General features: G+C 39.7%; 1 protein-coding gene across 1 annotated transcript in view; it reads left to right on the top strand.

Moving 5' to 3' along the window:
* The window catches only part of slc7a2 (solute carrier family 7 member 2), a 160,671-nt gene that overhangs the window by 113,871 nt on the left and 24,132 nt on the right, over nucleotides 1-22,668 (top strand). Inside the window, exons 5-7 of the mRNA XM_060830540.1 lie at nucleotides 6,083-6,219; nucleotides 10,006-10,228; nucleotides 17,074-17,210. Of these exons, the coding sequence (XP_060686523.1) occupies nucleotides 6,083-6,219; nucleotides 10,006-10,228; nucleotides 17,074-17,210 (497 nt within the window). The remainder of the gene's footprint in view (nucleotides 1-6,082; nucleotides 6,220-10,005; nucleotides 10,229-17,073; nucleotides 17,211-22,668) is intronic.

Here is a 22,668-nt window from a genome sequence, read left to right as displayed (position 1 = left end):
TTTCCAAAAAAAGGTCATTAAGTGTATGAAAAAGAAACACTCTGAGAAAAACGCCCCTAAAAAAACTAACATAAGTAACTAAGATGTGCTGTAGAGACTGTTCTCCAATCTGAGACAAACATCACCTGCTTTTGGAGGACCATCAACTTGGTGGAAGACGAACTTTCACCTGCCCATCGTATATTGATCTTCCAGTCCAGAGAGTTGTCAATGCTGAAGTGTTTTAGACTGAAGCTCAGGGCAATTGCTGAAAAAGCTCTGAGAGGGGAGGACACTGTCCAATGTCCACAGGAACATAGAAAATAGGAGCAGGAGTAAGCCATTTGACCATTTGAGCCTACTCTGCCACTCATTATGATCATGGCTGATCAATCAGTTGTTTTCTCCTATATCCTTTGATGCCTTTAGCTCCAAAAATGATATTTAATTCCATCATGAAGACATTCATTGTTTTATCCTCAATTGCTTTTCTTTGGCATTGAATTCCACAGGCTCGCCACTCTCTTGGTAAAGGAGTTTCTATTATTCTTAATGTACCTACCCAGTATTTTCAGTTTGTGGTCCCTATTTCTGGACTTCCCAGTCTTTGGTAGTATCCTTCCTGCATTTAGCTTGTCTAGCCTAGACTACATCTGCCACATTAAAATGAGGGAATGGAAAATGAGTAAAACCCTTTGGGTAATGTCATGTACTTGAATGTGTATTGAAATTATCATATTTAGTTACAAGTATGTTGAGGCACTTCAGTGTCTCACATGGAATGGAAAGAAATTAAGCTATTGTATATTCACTAAAAGAGGAGAAAATGAAGACTGCAGATGCTGGATATCAGAGTCAAGAGTGTAGTGCTGGAATAGCACAGCAGGTCAGGCAGCATCCGAGGAGCAGGAGAATCGACATTTCAGCCATAAGTCCTTCATCATGAATGAGACTTGTGCGTCGGGACTGAGAGATAAACAGGGGTGTGGGGGTGGGGGTGTTTGGGGAGGTAGCTGGGAAAGCAATTGGTGGATGAAGGTGAGAGAGAAGGTGATAGGTTACCAGAGCGGGCAGTGAGGATGGTGCCGAGTTGGAGGCTTGGGATTGGGATAATGTGGGGGGAGGGAAAATGAAGAAGCTGTTGAAATCCACATTTATCCCGTGTGGTTGCAGGGTCCCAAAGCAGAATATGAGGCGTTCCTCCTCCAGGCATCAGATGGTAACGGTTTGGCGATGGAGGAGGCCCAGAACCTGTATGTCCTTGACGGAGTGGGAGGGGAAGTTGAAGTGTTCAGTGACAGGGCAGTGGGGTTGGTGGATGCGGGTGTCCCAGAGATGTTCTCTGAAATGATCCACAAGAAGGCATCCTGTATCCTCAATGTAGGGGAGACCACACCGGGTGCAATGGATATAATAGATGACATTGGTAGAGGTACAGGTGAATTTCTGATGATGTGGAAGGATCCCTTGGGGCCTTGGATGGAGGTGAGGGGAGTGGTGTGGGCGCAGGTTTTGCACTTCCTGTGGTTGCAGGGAAAGGTGCCAGGAGTGGGGTGTGGGCTGGTGGGGGTGTGGACCTGACAAGGGAGTTGCAGAGGGAATGGTCCTTTCGGAACACTGATAGGGGTCGTTGGGGGGGGATTATATCTCTGGTAGTGGGGTCCATTTAGAGGTGGTGGAAGTGGCGAAGGATGATGCGTTGTATGCAGAGGTTGGTGGGGTGGAAGGTGAGGACAAGGAGGAGCGGGGTTTGTCCTTGTTGTATTGGAATGGGTGGGGTTCAAGGGCGTTGGTATGTGAAGCGGAGGAGATGTGCTGGAGGGCATCGCCAAATACATGGGAAGGGAAGTTGTGATCTTGGAAGAAGGAGGCCATCTGGGACTTTCTGAGGTGGAATTAGTCATCTGGGAACAGATGCGGTGGAGGCAGAGGAATTGGGAATAAGGGATGGCATTTTTACAGGAGGTAGAGTGGGAGGAGGTGTAGTCTTGGTAGCAAGGGAGTCGGTGGGCTTGTAGTATATGTCTGTGGTTAGTCGGTCGCCAGAGACTGTCACGGAGAGTCCAGGAAGGGGAGGGAGGTTGTCAAGATGAATTTGAGGTTGGGGTGGAAGGTGTTGGTAAAGTTGATGAACTGTTCAACATCCTCATGGGAGCACGAGGCAGTGCTGATATAGTCATCGATGTAGCAGAGGAACAGGTGGGGTTAGTGCCGGTGTAACTGCAGAAGATGGACTATTACACATATCCAACAAGCAGGCAGGCATATCTGGGTCCTATATGGGTGCCCATGACAACCCCATTTGGTTTGGAATCCGTCACGGATATGCAGGTCCTGGGCCTCCTCCACTGCCAAACCATTACCACCTGACACCTGGAGGAGAAACACCTCATATTCCGCCTTGGGACCCTGCAACCACACGGGATAAATGTGAATTTCAATGGTTTCCTCATTTCCCCTCCCCCCCACATTGTCCCAGTCCCAAGCCTCCAACTCAGCACCACCCTCTGGACCGGTCCATCACACCCCCCTCTGACCTATCACTTTCTCCCTCACCTTCATCCACCTATCGCTTTCCCAGCTACCTCCCTCCAACCGCACCACCCCCACCCCCACTTATCTCTCAGTCCCAACCCACAAGCCTCATTCCTGATGAAGGGCTTATGCCTGAAACATTGATTCGCCTGCTCCCCGGATGCTGCCTGATCTGTGCTTTTCCAGCAAAACACTCTCTCCCCTCTACATTCACTGAAGTCCAATTTTAATTGTAATCAAAAATTAACACTACAAATCACAGCGCCAGAGATCCACGTTCAATTCACGCCTCAGGTGATTGTCTGTGTGGAGTTTGCACATTCGCCCCGTGTCTGCTTGGGTTTCCTCCGGGTGCTTCAGTTTCCTCCCACAGTCCAAAAAATGTGCAGGTTAGGTGAATTGGCCACGCTAAATTGCCCATAGTGTTAGGTGATGGGGTAACTGTAGGGTAATGGGTATGGATGGTTTGCTCTTCGGAGGGTCGGTGTGGACTTGTTGGGCCGAAGGGCATGTTTCCACACTGTAAGTAATCTAACCTAATCTAATCTAAAAAGTACATTTTTGGGGAAAATTAAGCCAGAGGCCTGAGGCTAATCCAAAACTGGCCTCAGGGCCTGAGCAATGTGCTGTCAGTGAGTTGGCCTGGGAAGGATCAATGATTTAATGAGGGTATAGTTGGTCTGTCTGCATCTCTGCTTGCACTCTTGGTGGGTTCTGGCAGGAATACATTAGGAGGGATGTAGTGAATTGATGGGAAGACGCGAAGCTATTGGGAAAGGAGGGGGGGTAAGTTGAAGAAGGATCTACAATAGCCGTCTGGAATACTCTGGAATGAAGAGGAATGCTCCTGCTCCTCTCAGCCATAAATTCAGGTGGAAATTATTAAAAAGTTTTAACTTTTTCTTGGGGCTTCTTTAAAGATCTCTCATTAGATCGCATGAAGTCAGGATTATCTTAATCTAACCTAGCCCAGTTCCAGTTACAGTAAGGTTTTGTAAAGGGGACCATATCAGGCATTTGCTATGAAGCAGCTTAATGCCTATTTCAGGCATTATCCTGAATGTTTCATGGTTCTGCCACCAATATGTTAGGTACTGCTCTTCCAGTGGGGAATTTCAGCATGTCCATGGATGTGGCTGGTGTAAATAAATATGACCTGAGATTTGCTTAGCTGAGGTCACCAGCCTGATTTCCATGTTGAGATTTCTCACTGTCGAGGGTGTTTGGCATATTTGGCAAAATAGAAAGCTGAATATTAATTAGGTAAGTTATGCCATTAAAAAGGCATTTAAAAACTATATAACCCTTAATTAGCAACTCATGACTGCCTAGCAACAAGCTTGCCTCACCACTCAATCCCCAGATGTGCACTAGACCAATCTTGACTGAATGTAGCCAACCCTCCCTATATTGACTGTAGCAGTACTCACTGATTGGAGTCCACCTTTACCCCATTAAATTTGCCTCCTCTTTTCATTTCACATATCACCATGTTCTACATAAATGTGCAGTTGGTTTGCCACATTAGCTGTTAGCAAATGCATCGCATAACTTTTGATGCAGTACTGTACCCTACAGTGACATGTACCCTCCCTTCACATTGATCTTTTGCTGTTTCTACATATTGTGCCTTAGTCCTGTGGAGGAACTTATTGCAATTGTAAACTTTACAGTGAAAGCAAAGATGAGGACCATTAACAAGTTCCAGTAGAGGCAGCCAAAGCTTTCTACATATTTCAGAGTTGAGGCCAAAGATCAGAGTCACAAGATTTATACAGTTGAGTTTCTGAAGTATCAAGTACCTCAGTTTGGCAGGAGTGAATTAATGAGATGCAGCTGCATATTTATAGATTTGTCTTCACCTGATGATGAGAAAGTCATCCTGCCATCTAAGGAGGGAGGACGTGATTGCAGAAGTTGATCCCAGTGGTGACAATATTTAGACTGGCGCCTGGTTAACTCATCTCACCCATAGTAACAGTTTCACATGCCAGGATTTTGAAAATGACCAATAAAATATGTTGATTTGCCTTAATTGGAAGTTTAACTACGTACAGTTACAATGCAATTCTGTTATGGCCTCACCATTTTGTATGTTATAAACACACAAACATGCAAAGAAGGAACAAGAGTAGATCGCTCAGCCCTTCAAGCCTGGTCCATCAATCGTAAGGTCACAACTGATCTCTTTTTAACCTCAACTCTACATTTCTGCATAACCCCAATAATCTTTCATCCCCTTAATAATCCAGAATCTTTCTTTCTTAGTCTTAAATATATTTAATGATTTGGCATTCACTGCCTTTTGAGGAAATGAATTTCAAAGACTCACAACCATCTGAAGAGAAAAACAGTTTCCCCATCTCTGTTTTGAATAGGTGTCCCTTATCTTTAAATTATAACCCCTATTTCTAGATTCTTTCACAAGAGGAAACATCCTTTTGGCATCCACCTGGTTAGAGATCTTACATGGCTGAATTGAGTAACCTTTGACACTTCTAAATCCCAGAGGGTACAGGCCTGTCTAACCTTTCCTCATAAGGCAATCCACTCATTCCAGGCATCAGTCAAGGAAACCTTCTCTGAACTGCTTCCAACACATTAGGGTTGTTCAATAAGTACGGTGACCAGTACTTCACACAGCACTTCAGATTGCTGGAAAAGGCAGTAGGTCAGGCAGCATCAAAGGAGCAGGAGAATCGATGTTTCGGGAATAAGCACTTCTTCATTTTCTTGAAGAAGGGCTTATACCTGAAACGTCGATTCTCCTGCTCCTTTGATGCTGCCTGATCTGCTGCGCTTTTCCAGCAACACATTTTTCAGCTCTGATCTCCAGCATCTGCAGTCCTCACTTTCTCCACAGTACTTCAGATTGTAAGTTTGCTCACCTAGCTGGTGGGCTTGTTCTCAGATGCTAGATGACATCATCAGTGAGTCTCTGGTGAAGCATTGGTGTTCTGTCCCACTTGCTATTTATGTGTCATGGTTTGTTGTGGTAGGTGATATCATTTCGGTTCTGTTTCTGAAAGGTTGGTAAATGGGGTCTAAATCTATATGTTTGTTAATAGAGTTCTGGTTTGAATGCCAAGCCTCTAGGGATTCCTGCACATGTCTTTGTTTAGCCTGTCCCCAGATGGATGTATTGTCCCCATTAAACTGGTGTCCCTCTTCGTCTGTGTGTATGGATACTAGTGATAGTTGGTCATATCTTTTGGTGGCTGGTTGATGCTCATGTATCTTGGTGGCTAGCTTCCTGCCCATTTGTCCAATGTAATATTTGTTGCAGTCCTTGCAGGGTATTTTGTATATAACATTCATTCTACTGGCTTTGGGTACGGGGTCCTTTAAATTCATTAGTAGCTGTTTCAGTGTGGTGGTACTTCAGAAGCAGTGTCACTAACCCTGCTGTATCCTAAAACAAATAAAAATGTTCATTATATCCGTGAAGTTTGCTAACTATAGTATCTTGAAATTATCTTCTTAAATTGTTGTTTTATGAGTAGCTGAAAGTTGAATGTGTTCTGTAAGTATAATGTACCATTTTTTGCCTCTTCAATTTGTCTTATAGCAATCTGTCATCATCAGAGAATATAACCAGTAATTATGGTGTAGGTGGTTTCACACCATATGGAATAGCTGGAACATTAGCTGGTGCTGCAACCTGCTTTTATGCATTTGTTGGATTTGACTGTATTGCTACTACAGGTAAGGGTCATGTTTATATTAATTGCTGCATTATTTAGTTGGATAGGTCAGACAGGAAAACCTATAATTTGTAGTGCTCTTGAGCACGTGCATTCTAGTGTAGAAACTTACCCAAAATGAGGATGCATCAGACTGTAACACTATATCCATGCTTCTCTAATCTGTGCTCCCTTTGAGCATGGCTTGCTACTGGGGGTGTTCAATTTCCCCTCAAAATGATCCCCAAATATCCTGTACAATTCAGGGCTATACGTAATCACAATTTCACATTCAGTCCCATTGAATTGATCTTCTGTGTGCAGTTAAATTTCCAGACCAGCATAATTTGTTAATCTTCATGTTTATTAAGATGAATGTATTTGGTGTTACTGAACTAAATGCTTTGGAACATAGAACAGTACAGCACAGTACAGGCCCTTCAGCCCATGATGTTGTGCCGAGCATTTATCTTAAGCTAAGATCAACCTAACCTACACATCCCTCAATTTACTGTTGCCCATGTGCTAGTCCAGCAGTTGCTTAAATGTCCCTAATGTCACTGACTCTACCATTACCGCTGGCAGTGCACTCCATGCATCCACCACTCTCTACATAAAGAACCTATCTCTGACATCTCCCCTTTGCATTCCTCCAATCACCTTAAAATTATCACCCCTCCTGACAGCTATTTCTGCCCTGGGGAAAAATCTCTGGCTATCTACTCTATCTATGCCTCTCATTACCATGATTTGAAGATGCCAGTGTTGCACTGGGGTGTACAAAGTTAAAAATCACACAACATCAGGTTATAGTCCAACAGGTTTATTTGGAAGCACTAGCTATCGGAGCACTGCTCAATACCTCATTACCTTGTGTACCTCTATCAAGTCACCTCATTCTTCCTTCTCTCTAGTGTGAAAAGCCCTAGCTCACTCAGCCTCTCTTCGTAAAACAAGCCCTCCAATACAGGCAGCATCCTGGTAAATCTCTTTTGCACCCTCTCTAAAGCATCTCCATCCTTTCTATAATGAGGCGACCAGAACTCAGTATTCCAAGTGTGGCCTAGCCAGAGTTTTGTAGAGCTGCAGCAAAACCTCATGACTCTTAAACTCAATCCCCCGTTAATGAAAACCAAAACACCATATGCCTTCTTAAGAACCCTAACAACTTGGGTGGCAACTTTGAGGGATCTACATACATGGAACCCAAGATCCTGCTGTTCTTCCACACTGCGAAAAATCCTGTGTTTTACCCTGTATTCAGCATTCAAATTTGACCTTCCAAAATGAATCACTTTGCATTTATCCAGGTTGAACTCCATCTGCCACTTCTTAGCCCAGCTCTGCATCCTGTCAGTGTCTTGTTGTAGCCTACTATAGCCCTCAACACTACCTACAACACCACCGACCTTTGTATCATGGCAAACATACTAACACACCCTTCCACTTCTTCATCGAAGTCATTTTATAAAAATTACTAAGAGCAGTGGCCCAAGAACAGATCCTTGCAGGACACCACTGGTCACCAACCTGCAGGTGGAATACTTTCCATCCACTACCACTCGCTGTCTTCTTTTGGCCAGTCAATTCTGTATCCAGACAGCAAAGTGTCCCTATATCCCATACTTCATACCTTTCCGAATGAGCCTACCGTGGGGAACCTTATCAAATGCCTTTCTGAAATCTATGTACATCACATCCACTGCTCAACCTTTGTCATCTTGTCTCGTCACATCCTCAAGGAACTAAACAAGGCTTGTGAGGCATGACCTGCTAGCTTTAATCAAACTATGTTTTTCCAAATAGTCATAAATCCTAGCTCTCAGAATCCTTTCCAGTACCTTGCTTACCACAGATGAAAGATGTAAGGTCTGTAATTCCCAGGAATTTCCTTATTCCCTTTCTTGACCAGAGGAACAACATTTTCCTCCCTCCAATCAGCCGGTACTACTCCCATGGAGAGTGAGGATGCAAAGATCATCACCAGAGGCGCAGCAATCTCATTCCTCACTTCCTGTAGTAACCTTGGATTGACCTGATCTGGCCTGGGGACTTAACTACCTTGATGCTTCCCAGAATTTCCAGCATATCCACTTCCTTAATATCAATCTGTTCAAGTCTACTAACCTGGTCCATGTTGTTCTCACTGTCAACAAGGTCCCTCTTGCTAGTGAATAGTGAAGCAAAAGATTCATTCAGGGCCTCCCCTACCTGTTCAGACTCCAGGCACAAGTTCCCTCTACTATCCCTGATCAGCCCTACCCTCTCTCTGATCATTCTCTTATTCCTCACATATGTGTAGAACACCGTTGGGTTTTCCCTAATCCTTCCCACCAAGGCTTTTTTGTGCTCCCTCCTAGCTTTCCTCAGTCAATTTTTGAGTTCTTTCCTATCTACCCTGTAATCCTATAAAGTTGTGTCAGATCTTTGCTTCCTCAACCTTAAGTAAGCTTCCTTCTTCCTTTTGACAAGAAGCTCCCCTGCTCTCGTCATCCAAGGCTCCTTCACCTTATCATCCCTTGCCTGTCTCAGTGGGATAAAGTTATCCAACATCCGCAACAAGTGCTCCTTAAACAGCCTCCACATTTCTGTTATGCATTTCCTATAGAACAATTGTTCCCAATTTATACTCCACAGCTTTTGTCTAAGAGCAATATAATTTCCCCTCCCCCAATTAAATATGTTCCCATCCGTCTCCATGGCTATGGTAAAGGTGAAGCAGTTATGGTCACTGTCACTGAAAATGCTCACCCACTGAGAGCTCTGACACCCACATTTAAATTTATGGTGATTTTGTTCTAAGTCAGCATCCATTAAGTACTTAGTTGAGACAGCATAAGTAACGTCTCTCAGAAACTTTCAGTTTTAAATTTTTGACTATCAAAGCTAATAGTATACCAAAGAACATGAAAATATATTTTAATTTTGATTCTTTAAATTATGATGAAAATTCAAGTAATTTTAATGTTGAAGTAGTTTAAATTCTGGAGTGTATCACTACAATCTGTCTTACAATTTAAGATCTGCATGTAATTCTGTTTTTTTTACAGTGCAAATGTATGCCCTCAGAACTTTCTTCTGTGTTACTTCTATACCAACAAGTGCCCCATTTAATAATTGATGTATACTTTATTCATTTTGAATATAGTTATGTAAAATAAATACATCCCAACATGAATTGAATTCAGGGTGGCACAGTGGCTCAGTGGTTAGCACTGCTGCCTCACAACACCAGGCCTCGGGCGACTGTCTGTGTGGAGTTTACCATTCTCGCTGTGTCTGCGTGGGTTTACTCCAGGTGCTCCGGTTTCCTCCCACAGTCCAAAAGATGTGCAGGTCAGATGAATTGGCCATGCTAAATTGCCCATAGTGTTAGGTGCATTAGTCAGAGGGAAATGAGTCTGGGTGGGTTACTCTTCGGAGGGTTGGTGTGGACTGGTTGGGCTGAAAGGCCTGTTTCCAACTGTAATCAAATCTAATTATATTGACTATTAATTTATGTTCCAAATATCATAATACTTGGGCCTATTATATTAGGGCTTCTTAAACAGTCACATCAGTAACCAGGGGTAAGCTGGATAAACTATAACTATATCTTAACCTTGAAAATCCAGCCCTAAACCATAATTTGTAATCTCAATGATTGTTTGATTGAGACCAGAAATTAACCTTTTAGTAAAAGCAGAGCAGGAACAATTCTGAGGAATTTCCTGGGTCTCCTTTTTCTATCACCAACTTACCTAACAAAACTCAACTTACCAAACTAATTGTTTGCATTTGAGCCATATGATATTCTTTGCCATTCCAGGTGAAGAGGTGAAAAATCCTCAAAAAGCTATTCCCATAGGAATTGTAACTTCACTTTTGGTTTGCTTCTTGGCATACTTTGGAGTTTCAGCAGCTCTGACCCTCATGATGCCTTATTACCTACTGGATGCAAGAAGTCCACTTCCTGTTGCCTTTGAATATGTTGGCTGGGGGCCTGCAAAATACCTGGTGGCAGTGGGATCTCTCTGTGCATTATCAACAAGGTATGGAAAAATAATCAGTTTTATTTCTGAACAGAGGAATTGGAAACATTTATCTTGTACTATTGTAAAAAGCACACATTAGATGCAGAATTTTTGTTCTGATGTCCTCTTCCAACTGAATGATCTTAATGTAGGACATGTTTTTATATGATATTGAATTGTTTCATAGTTGATCACCATTAGTTGGGATGATTGTTTAATGAAGAAACAGAATATCTTTAAAGTTTTAATTTACTTGTAGTTCTATTAGAGCATTTTATCTTGTTCCAACCTTCTATGGCCTCTGCCACCATGATAGCTGGCCTTCTTTATTGCCTTAGCATTATATTTAGATTAATTAGATGTAACAAATCTCCTACCTTCACTAAACCTACCCATTTTCTACTCCAAAATCTCTACGATCCCATGACCATATTTGCAAGGCCACCTCTTTGTCCCAATCAGATTTTTCATTCTATTCCTTTCTGCATCCATTGCTGCAATACATGTTTCATCTAGTCACTAACTACTGCACTTTCATTTCAGGTTATAGTCCTATCTCTATTAGAATAACTTTGCAACTGTCCAAGGTTTCTGGTTCTACTCAACGTCCCCTTTCTGTGAGAATGCCATGTAAATTGGTTAATTAAAAGTGGACCAGATTCCGGTGAACACCATGCCAGATAGGGCTGCTGAGACACTTATGAACCACTTTAGGCAATGCTTCATGGAGACTTGATCCTACAACAAATATATTTCTTGTAAGAAGTAAGGCTGCCACCAGTATTCACCTTTCTTTTCACAGTGTTGAAACAGAGGTCTGAAGGTTTATAGCCAGCTGTTGAAATGACATGATCCAGCCTTGGTGGAGTAATTTTCTCAGCTCTTAAACGCACTCCTCATTATGCATTCTGAAGCATGGAGTATGGGGATCATCTGGTAGATCACTGTTCAGTCACAACATGAAGCAGGTTAACAGGATCAGTGACACTTTCTGTGTGGCACAGGCCTTACCCCACCAGATTACTGCAGTCTGATATGTCAGAGGATCTCCTTTAACACCCAGAGGTTTGGGAATTGTGAATGTGCAGGAGAACATCTAGGGGACATTCATCATGTTAAGGCACTGGCTTTGAAGGAGCCTTAAGTTTTCAATTGTTATCCTGGGGTATGGCTATTCAGTAGTGGTATTCAAAATATTCTGGGCATGCTTTAAATTTTTGCTCATAAATTAGGGGTTGTGGTTTGAACTTCCATTATATGCCCCCTGCCTGGTTTTCTAATCCATTGACTTCAGTTGCAAAGAAAATGAAGTGGTAGGTGTAATTGGTAGCTTTCCACCAAGGCTGAGTTGACAGTCTGTCAGTGAAAGATAATTAATTTTATTAATTAATTTTATGTGATACTAGTTGCATTTTTTTGACATTTTGTGGAAACCTTGCAGACAAAATGTTTGTTTGTGAAATCATTAAAGTGCAATTTCCAAAATTTCTTAGCATGCCGTGTACTACATTTCTCTACCTCTACAGCTGAATCAAATCAAATCACGTGAATAATAATTAAGTGATTACACTGTAGGACTCTACATAACTGTTGCCTGTTTGAGCAAATATTCATCATGTTTGGCCACCCAAAGTTGGTCAAACATACTCCAGTGTTTATTACAGTAAACAAAGTTAACTTAGAAATTTAATGTTAAATGAAGTCATAGTTCTGAATTGCATTAACATGGACAGAGTTTCCCGGGAATCCCGGGAAAGCATTGGTGAAGACACATCATGATAAAAATTTCATTTTTGTTTCTTTAATCTTTTATTCACTAGAGGTTAAAAACGTGTCCTAGGAGAATGTTTATTTCCCAGATTAGTGTTCTCTAAACAATATTACATTTCTGATCCACCCAACAGATTACTATCATAAACTGAGAGGAGTAGTACTGTTAGGTGGTGTCTCTTGATTTCCAATCACAGCTTAGTTGGAATAGCTGAAGAAATGGTAATAGTAGCTGTAACTGTTTCTCCTGACATTCAGCTGAAACTACACTGGAAGAAGTTAATTCAGTAATGTTGGTTTAATTCCTTGGCTTTTGCTGTCATCCCATGAAACTTGAGACCTTTACAAAATATGAGCACAAACAGACTGGAAGCCACCAACATTTTGCCGAAGCAATTATTATGTACAAGTCTAGACACAAGTGCTGCATATTAATTTATCCTGCAAAGGCGTCATCACATCCTAACAGAATTATGTTGTGCCCTGATATCAATTGATATATGTACCACCCTTGCCTTCCAATAGCATAGACAAGAATATTAAGGCTATCTTAGAATAGCAGTTGAGATCACTTAGCCTAATATAGGCTGGCAATGAAATTGGAATGTGTTGTTTGGAATGTCTGAGAAATGGATGAGGGAGCATGTTACCCACAAGGGAAGCATGACCCAGTGGTATTGTCACTGGACTGTTAATCCAGAGACCCAGGTAATGTACTGGGGACCTGGGGTTGAAACCAACCGTAGCAAATGATGGAATTTTAAATTAAATAAAAATCTGGAATTAAGTGTCTAATGGTGACCATTATTACAGGGGGAAAACCACATCTGGTTCATGAATGTCCTTTTTGGGGGGAAACTGCCATTGTGGCCTGCATGTGATTAAGGATGGGTAATAAATAATGGCCTAGCCTTACCCAGCAATGTCTACATCCTGTGAATGAATACAAAAAATGGATCATTGTGGAATTCAACATGCCATATTTTGATGTTATAATACTCTTCTGCATTAATTAATAAATAATTGTAATTTAATTTAGGGAGATAAGAATTTCATGGATTACATAAACCACTCCTCACTGTTAGAGGAGAATTTGAGAGTTTATGTAGAGCCCTAAAGTGAATGTTAATTTTTCATTAATACTGCGTACTAGCTGTGACTCTGACTTGCGACATTCTGCATGTCTTTGCTCTTCATTCAGTCTGCTTGGTTCAATTTTCCCCATGCCCCGTGTAATCTATGCTATGGCTGAAGATGGGTTGCTTTTCAAAGTTTTAGCCCACATCAATTCTAAGACGAAGACGCCAGCTATTGCTACAATGTCATCAGGTGTGGTTGCAGGTGAGATTTTATGGATGGATGGATGGAAGAAGGAAAGTAAAGATGGATTTTATCTGAAATAAGCAAATGTAGAACAAAATTGTCACATGGTCAGTGTGTTAATTCTTTGCTGAGTTAAATTAAGACTCTCATTCTCATTTTCTTTGCCACTGGCACTCTGATCTCTCTCTATTCATGGGCTCCCACATTATTTTAATTAAACTCAGTAGAAGTTCAAGGAAAAGGATCTCATTTTTTGAGCCTTCTGGACTCAGTGCTGGGTTCAGCAATTTCCAATCATAGCTGTTGTCATTTTGTTTCTACAGCAGCACTTGCTATTGCATGGACATCTTATGGACCCATTATGCTTCTTCCTTTGTATCATTTTCAACCCTTTTTGCATTGCACTTTTGTCACCTAATGTTCTTACTTGCTACATCATCTCCAGTCTTCCTTTTGTTTGACCCTACCCTTCGCCCTTTTTCCAATTTTGATGAAACACCCTCAATATAAAACATTGGCCACGATTCGAATTAAACAGATTGAAAACACAATGGAGTGGCCACTAGCAGATCAGGAACCATCGAAACAGGCTTTACAATGGTCCTTTAACTTAATGGTGATATTAGCTTCTCTCTACTGGTTTCCAAACCAATCACTGCTTTAAAATCATCCAGCAGAGAATACAATTTGATAACTGTGAGATTAGATCCAGTCTTTTGCTCCAGTTGCTCTGATGCTCATGACTAGTGCACAGTAAAATAAACTATCTATTATAAAGATCTAATCTGGTTTGAAAGGAGGTATTTATTCTGTATGTTTACCTTTTAAGAACCTGGGTGAAGCAAGTGGAGATTTGTCACCTCAGACCAGGGTTTATATTCAACCCAGGTTGATGGTGTTTTTATTTTGGAGTACTATGTACCTTCTGGTCACCCTGCTGAAGGAAAAATGTTCAGAAAAGATTTGCCATGATATTGTCAGGTTTGAGCTATAAGGAGAGGCTACATAGTCTTGGATATTTTTCACTGGAGTTTAGGAGGTTGAGGGGTGACCTTATAGAGATTTATAAAATCAGGAGGGGCATAGATAAGGTGAATAGCAAGGTCTTCTCCCCAAGGTGACGGAGTTCAAAACTAGCGGGAATATTTTTAAGGTGAGAGGAGAAACATTTACGGACCTGAGGGCCACCATTTTTAATGGAAGATGGTTCAATTACGACATTCTAAACACAATTAGACAGGTATATGAGCAGGAGAAGTTTACAGGGATAAGGACTAAACGCTGGCAAGTGAGACTAGTTTGGGAAATTTAGTTGGCATGGACGAGTTGGACCAAAGGATGTGTGTGCTGTATGCCTCGAACTATGACCAAGATGGGATTAAAATTGACTGAACTGGCTGTAAAAAAACAGTTTTGCTTATCTTTCTGCATACAAGGTAACCTGACAGCCAAGAAAACAAAAAATAATTTGGATGCACACTATTCAGTAGCTTCCAAATATAGATGGTAAGAAGCTGGGCTTTCTGACCTAAGTCTGAGAAACAAAAGTTAAAAATCAAGATTAAGAAAATGTTTTTTAATGAAATAATTATTTGAGATGTTTACCATACAGGCATGTGGACTAAATGGATATGGACTAAACCCAAAAATCAGGCCACAAAATGTTTCTATGAAATAATTTATTTGAAATAGTGCTTTCATCTGACAGATATAATCAACAATTCATTTAATTAACTTATTTCACACAATTATTTTATTTGACAATTTTACTCCCACAAATATGAACACAAATACCTAAACTGATACAAACATATTATTCTCAAGATTATTTGATTAAAAGTTAATTTTTGTAACAGGTTTAGTTTCATTGCCAAATCTAGTTTGATGTTTAATAATCATTCTCCACATCTTCAGAGTCACTCTCAAAATCATCAAGATCAAAATCTATTTCCTCAATGTTTGTTATACTGAGTCAAAGCCAATATCTATGCTATCACTGTACATTTTCAGTGTCATTGTCTCCATTTTCAGTGTTATTCAAACATTACATATTCCATGTCTTCCTTATTGAACCAACATAAAGTTTTCTTATTGATCTTACTTTTGAATCTCCCTCATAGAACTGGCCATATGAAAACTGTGGGAATTTCCGATGATGCCATGCCACTGTGAGGCTTTGACCTTGTGCTATTTTGATTGAAATTGCAACATCTTCTTTGATATAAATTGTAATTCCTAAACTGAAAAGAGTAGGTTGGGGTGATTGGAATTGTCAGAATAAAGATATTTTCATTATTGTATTTTCATGTTATGAGTATAGCTTCAAAGCATGAGGTAGTATTTTCTTACTTACTAATCTTGCATAATATAAGGACTTCAAGGTTTCTTAACAGGATACTGTAATTGGAGCACACACTTTAAACAATAAATTTTCATGAGGTTTGCCTGATATTATCAGATATTTAAGAATCTCAGAGTATTTTGTAGCATCATCCCCAGCCTTCGAGTGCAGTATCAATTGATTTGTATGATGCTTCTTCCTCTGGAATTTCTATCAGCAACTGTTCATTAATTTTATCTACCTATTTTTGGAGCTAAAAGGTCCATCCACCTAACCCATCAACATTTTTGTTATTTAAGTTTGATGTTTGGGAAAACTGCATTCTTAAATTCCTCTTCATTTGTTACAAGTATTCTCAATCCAACTGGGATTGCAATTTTGTTAAAAATTAGGACCAAAAGAATTTGACTGCTTCTAATATCCAGTTACAAATGTGCAAAAATCACCAAATTCCCCATCTTTTGAAATGTGAACTCTCATATTTAATGTTTCAGTGCAATTCCAAAGAAGCTTATTCAGCCTTGCTTAAATTTTATCTCTGTTGTTCCTATGACGTTACTGAGAGAATTCACCACAGGTCCCTTTGAGAATCAAGAAAAGGCCTCCCAAGTATGTCCTCAAGATTTTTCACACATGGCATTACTATAAAGAATATCTTAACATTGTGGCCTTTGCTGACCCTTTCTCAATATTGCATGATGGCATCTCCTCATTTTATGTATTAAGTGGCAATTTAAAGGTAGCAAGAGCTGTTGTACCTCCAATCAAGCATATAACTTCAATTCCTGAGAAAGCTACTGCTAATGCCATACGCCTTTGTGATCAAGTTCCGACAAAGGTTAAGGATATGATTGAAGTTTTTCCTGTACTACCAGATGCATCAATGGAAATCATACTGCAACACTGGTTGAATTATACCCATTTAAGGTATCAGCAAGTAGTGACTAACAATATCAACCTTGATTAAAATGTTCCCTTATTCCTTGGTATCATACCGTCAAGGCTGACGGATATTAGCCCCACAGACCCCTGAAGAGATTGCCAACAAGCAAACAGACAGGTATTTCAATTGCTCATCTCAGCCCACTACCAGCACCTAAAGTTCAACATTACAAATACGACCAAAAATTGTCAATTGTGTGTAAACCCTTGAAGATAACTAATGTGGGAAGAGAAATCATTTGTATTTTACATTGGAACTTAGTCTTCTAAATTGTAGGTTAAGCAAAATTGTTAATCAGGATCAGATAGAGAAAGTTTTATTCTCTGTATTAACATTATGTACTATAATGCGCAAAAAAAAACTCATGAAAGATATAAAAGTGACATGACCGTTGACTTTGGCAATTCTACATTTGCTTAATGTATCCATTACAAGTACATTTCACTGAATATGTTTTTATTTGAACTTTGACCTTTTTCTTTTTAGCTTGTTGGGGTCTATGTTCCCTTTACCCAGAGTTCTGTTTGCAATGGCACGAGATGGTTTACTGTTCAATTTTCTGGCAAAAGTGAGTAAGAGGCAGACACCAGTTGTTGCAACACTGGCATCAGGGGTCATCGCTGGTAAGCTGATGCAACTTGTCCCTTCCCCTGATGGGACCTCATCTGTCGATAAGCATGCCTGGGCTTGATGTACTGTTCCCTGAAGCATGCTGAGTGCTGGTGCCTTCGTGAATCAGGTGGTTAGGATTGTATTGCAAATGGGTATGCCAGGTTCTAAAGAGCAACAATTACAATCCTGTAGAAGAAATTTATAGTCACAGACATTGTAATCTCCTTCTACATTTTGTAAGTGGATTTAAAAAAACCTTGGCATCTGCTTAAAAGACTCCTTGAGAGTGCTTAATTTCATGAAATAGACGTATCTCTGAAAGGGATGTATTTTTTATTTTCATAAAATGCTTACAAAAGTAACCTGGCACACCCAGATTCCAGTGGCAGTTGTTCACATGGATATTAAACAGTGATGTTGAGATGAAAATGTGGCCTTGTATAATCCACCAGTGTATTCAAATCAAATCCACCTCCCAGCCCCCACAAAACCAGTGTCAAGTCATGTTTTTACACTGACCCCATTGTGTCTATTGTGGAGTGAACTGAGGTTGATATGAAAGTGTATTGCAATTCCTTTTCTTCTAATCTCTTTAGAATCTGACAAATGTTAATAATTCTATGAGACATTAATTCCAGGGATTTGAAGGCACATGGTTATTTTTGATAATATTTAACTTCTAATGCTATATCTTGTGATATGCAACTGAGCCAGATTAATGACTTTCATAATGTTGTCGTTTCTCCGTGTCCATGAGGCTTCCGTTCCTGAGAATCCTCCCAAATGATTAAATTCACAATTGCAGAATTTGTTAATAGGTTAAAATGGTCAAAAATATCATGGATATGGGAGTTTTGCCTGCAGATGTTGATTTTTTGTTGTTTTTGCGTAGATAGACGAATTTGCAATTTGTGATTTTGCAAATATAGAGGATTTATGGGGGGTTTTACAATAAAAACAAAACACTGTAGATGCTGGAGATCTGAAATAAAAACAGAAGTGTTGGAGAAACTCAGCAGGTCTGGCATCAGCTGTGGAGACAGAAACAGAGTTAATGTTTTGAGTTCAATGACTATTCTTCTGATCTTGTCATCCTTGCTGAGAGCATTGCTCACCATGATAACAACTTCCAGTTGTGTAGCACTGTCAAAATAGTAAATTATTCCATCAGGTGAAAATCTAAGTTGACCTTGAAAAAGAGATATTCAGAAAGGTGAGTTACAGAGTTAGGTTACAGAGTTAGATTTTAAGCAGAACCTGAAAGGATAAAAGTGGTATGCAGATAGGGTTAGAGTTAGCTGTAGAGGCCAAGATGTTTAGAGGGAGTTTCAGAACATAGGGGCCAGGTAGCTGATGGCACAATCAGTGATGGGACAAAGTGAGTGGGGAATGCAGAAGGAGTCAGAGTTGCAGGGACACTGATCTCTTGGCAAGTTTTAGGCTTGAAAGAAATTGGAGATGGGGGTAAGAATGATAACTATTTAACCATGAGCTGAGGAATTTTAAATTGAAGTTTGAAGATCGGAGCTGATGTCGGCCAATAAGCAGCAAAGTGGTAGGTGAGTGGAATTTGGTATGAAACAGGTAGCAGAGCTTTGGATAAGCTAAACTTTACAGGCCTGAATCAGTTTTCATCTGAAGGAAATTGTAATTGATGCAAAAGCAAGTAAGTGATGCCGAAGTCTTTCAGAAGGTACCAAAAGAGAATTGGCGAGGGTGGCACTTCTGATGCAACCCACATGGATTTTTGACAAGATTCCATATGGCTGACGCTTCAGAAAAGTAACAGTCCATAGGATCGAAGGTTGTAATTGGATCCAAAATTGGCTCAGGGAGCAAAGGGTAATGGTCAGTAGATATTTCGATGACTGGATGTTTGTTTTCAGTGGAACTCTACAGGACCAGTACTAGCTTCCTTGCTTTTATATATATCATAACAATGATTTTGGACTTAAATTTAGGGGGCATGATGTAAAAAGATTGTGATTAATACTAAAATTGTTTGAATGCTTAATAGTAAGGAAGAAAGCTTGTTGGCTGCAAGAATGCAACAGTGGACTGGGGTAATTTGGACAGGAAAATGGAAAATGAAATTTAATTTTGAGTGGTGTGAGGCATTACATTTGGGAGGGACAAACAATTAGAGAATAAACAATAAATGAGAAGATATTGAAAGTTTAGAGAAACAGAGAGATCTTTGAGTGCAATTTGTTATGGATGGTGGAGATAGTAGTGGAATAATTTTTCCCTTTCTCCTTACATCTTGTTTTCTACAATGAAATGTGCTGTAGAGGAATCTTTTAAACCTTTTTTAGTGTTTTCATTTTCAGTAATAAACACAAAGCAGGCTCTTGAGTAAGTCTTTAAACAAAAATAAGACAGCAGTTTTATTTATACAACCTCCAGAAATATAAATGTAACAAAACACACTAACTTTCCTCACACATTCAAAAACACAATCAGCTAAAGGTGGATTAGAGAGACAGAACACCCAGTTAAACTATTAACAATGCAAAAAGTATATTGGGTTCATACTTAGCCTTTTAAAGGTGTACACTGAGCAGCCTTGGAAAAATTCACCTTCATAGTTCTTTGGAGTAAAATGGGAGTTGGCAATCTTTGGACTTCCAGATAAGATTATACAAAGTTACTGTAGAAAACAAATTAGTCCCCCTCACATTTGCCTGAGTTGACTAGTTGTTGGTCAAAGCTCTGTTCTTTTTAGAGTCGAGAGTGTGGTGCTGGAAAAGTACAGCAGGTCAGGCAGCATCTGAGGAGCAGGAGAATCGATTTTTCAGGCAAAAACCCTTCATTCCTGATGATGTTACCAGCACTGGATAGTTTGAGTTATGAGGAGAGGCTGGATAGGCTGGAACTTTTTAAACTGGAGCTTAGGATGCTGAGTGGTGACCTTTATAGAGGTTTATAAAATCATGAGAGATATGGATAAGGTGATTAGCAAAGGTCTTTTCCCTATGGTGGGGGAGTTCAAAACTAGAGGGTATAGATTTAAGGTGGGAAGGGAAAGATTTAAAAGGGACTTGAGAGGCACTTTTTTCACACACAGGGTGGTGCATATATGGAATGAACTGCCAGAGAAACTGGTAGAGGCAGGTACAGTTACAATGTTTAAAAAAAAACATTTATACGGGTACATGAATAGGAAAGATTTAAATGGATATGGGTAAATGCAGGCAAATGGGTCTAGTTTAGTTTGGGAAACCTGGTCAACATGAACAAGTTGGATAGAAGGGTCTGTTTCCGTGCTATATGACTGAATGTAGCAGGATTGGATATTAAAGAGGTTAAGAAGGCGAATAGGAACTATAAGAGCAGAGAGATTGTGCTAGGTATGCATAAAATATTAGTTTTATCAAGCTACAGTAGTGTGTAAATTCTGGTTTCCATATTACAGGAAGAACGTGATCACTCCAGAGACTGTGTGAAGGAGATTTACAGAGGGTTATTACCAGGACTGAAGAATTTTAGCTATAAGACAATTTTGGATATGCTGATGTTGGGCTTGCAAGTTTAGGAGAGATGTAAATGAGTTGTACAGAAGCTTAGGTAGAGTGGATTAGCAAAAAAGAAGCCAATAGTTTGCAAGGATATCGATTTAAAGTAATTTTAGAAGAATGAGAGGGAAGTTGAGAATTGTTTATCATCCAGAGGACGAAGGAGGTCTGAATCATACGAATGAGAAGGTGGCATAGACAGAAACCCTCATTCTATTTTAAAAAAATACTTGGAATATTCACTTGAATTGCTAAAACTAACAAAGATATAGGCTAATAGCTGGAAAATTGGATTAAACTCTGAAGTTAACCTCTTAGAGCAACTTTGTAACAGTAATGGGCCAAATGGCCTCCTTCAGCACTAGTTTTTATATTTATAATTAGAATGTGCTCTGAATAATGATAGCGTAAGAGGAGCAATTTAGCTGAAAAAAATGGTAAAATAGTGAAAAGCTCTTCCATGTCACAATGATCCATTTTGAATAGTTTAATAATGAGAAAAAGATGTAGAAAGATATAGCTTAAAGAGTCCATCCACACTGACCCAGCTTATCATCAACCATGCACGTGCTAACATCTCGACTTTGCTGCCTCACCACCATCTACATCAGACCCAACCAGTGTTGAAGTCAGCACTCTTCAGGCGCCATCTTTTGCCACTGGGTCGATTCTGCTCCACCATCTCCTCGCTATCATCTGCACCAGACTCAGCAACATCAGAGTCACAACTCTCTGCACCTCAGTGCTATCACCATGATGCCCTTCCACTGTTACCAGTGCCAGATCCAACCAACGACAAAGCCAGCGATTCCTTGGCAGTTCTGAAGAAGGTTGACTGGACACAAAATGTTACTCTGATTTTTCTCCACAGATGCTGCCAGATCTGCCTGAGTTTTTCCAGCAATTTCAGGTTTTTTTGTTTCTGATTTTCAGAATCAGAATCCACAGTTCTTTTTGGTTTTTGTTTTGTGTAAAAATGGAACATCCTGACCAGATCCTACCCTCATTTTCTTTTCTCACAGTATAGTTTAACCAATTAATGACTGTTAATTGTAGTACTCCTCTTTTGTTTTTAATTTGCACTTTTTTCAAGGAGCATTTACCATTTTATTGGAGGGTTTATTTAATGTGGAAGGAGAAGTATGTTGTGTTATGTGTAGAGGTTACATTGTCTTCATATGGAGTTCCTTGATCAGGAAGACTTATATGGCTTGCAAATTTCAACGAATTGGGATAAAATCGTTGAAACATTTGGTTTAATTTAATTTCTCATGTTTTTCTGAAGTGCTCATTAAAATTATGTGAAATAAATTAGTGGACTAGAATGTAATGAAATGATTAGAAAAATTACGATTGGTTTATTGTGAGCACAGTGACGTGGGTGCGTTTTGTATTTGCTTTAATGTTGTTGTAGCTAAGTATTGTCATATAGTGTAATTTGACAACATAGTTATAACTTTGCAATAACTGTATAAATTAGAAGTTTCTGATTTCCAAGTTAAGGTATATTTGTTTCTCAAGTGTTTTAAATTATTTTCATGGCAGAAGACCAGCTTAATTTCCAATCCATATTTGAATTTTTCAGACATACCAGTTTTTTTCTTGGAATTCTTTCTGGCTGGGATCCACATTTTAATCTCCATCACTGTTTCAATTTACCTATGAATGAAGGCCATACGAGAAAATCTAAACATGATTGGGGATTTTTCGCCTGAAGTTTAAATGTGTCCTAATGTTTGCTAATTATTGGTTGCCTCCAAATACCATTCATTCTATCTTATTTATCAATTGTAGCACTGATATTAACACTTTCAAATGTGTTCATTTTAATGTCTTGTCAATTAACCTGTGAAATGTTTAATTTACTGTAGTATTACTTGATTAGGGTTCAGGATATAATCTACTAACCAGGAAGGAGTATAGATCAAACTCATATTGTGTGCTTTAATTGAAG

This window comes from Hemiscyllium ocellatum, chromosome 1, assembly GCF_020745735.1.
Source record: "Hemiscyllium ocellatum isolate sHemOce1 chromosome 1, sHemOce1.pat.X.cur, whole genome shotgun sequence".
Taxonomy (NCBI): domain Eukaryota; kingdom Metazoa; phylum Chordata; class Chondrichthyes; order Orectolobiformes; family Hemiscylliidae; genus Hemiscyllium; species Hemiscyllium ocellatum.
The sequence above is the reverse complement of the archived record's forward strand: the minus strand, read 5'-3'. Positions and strand labels throughout refer to the sequence as shown.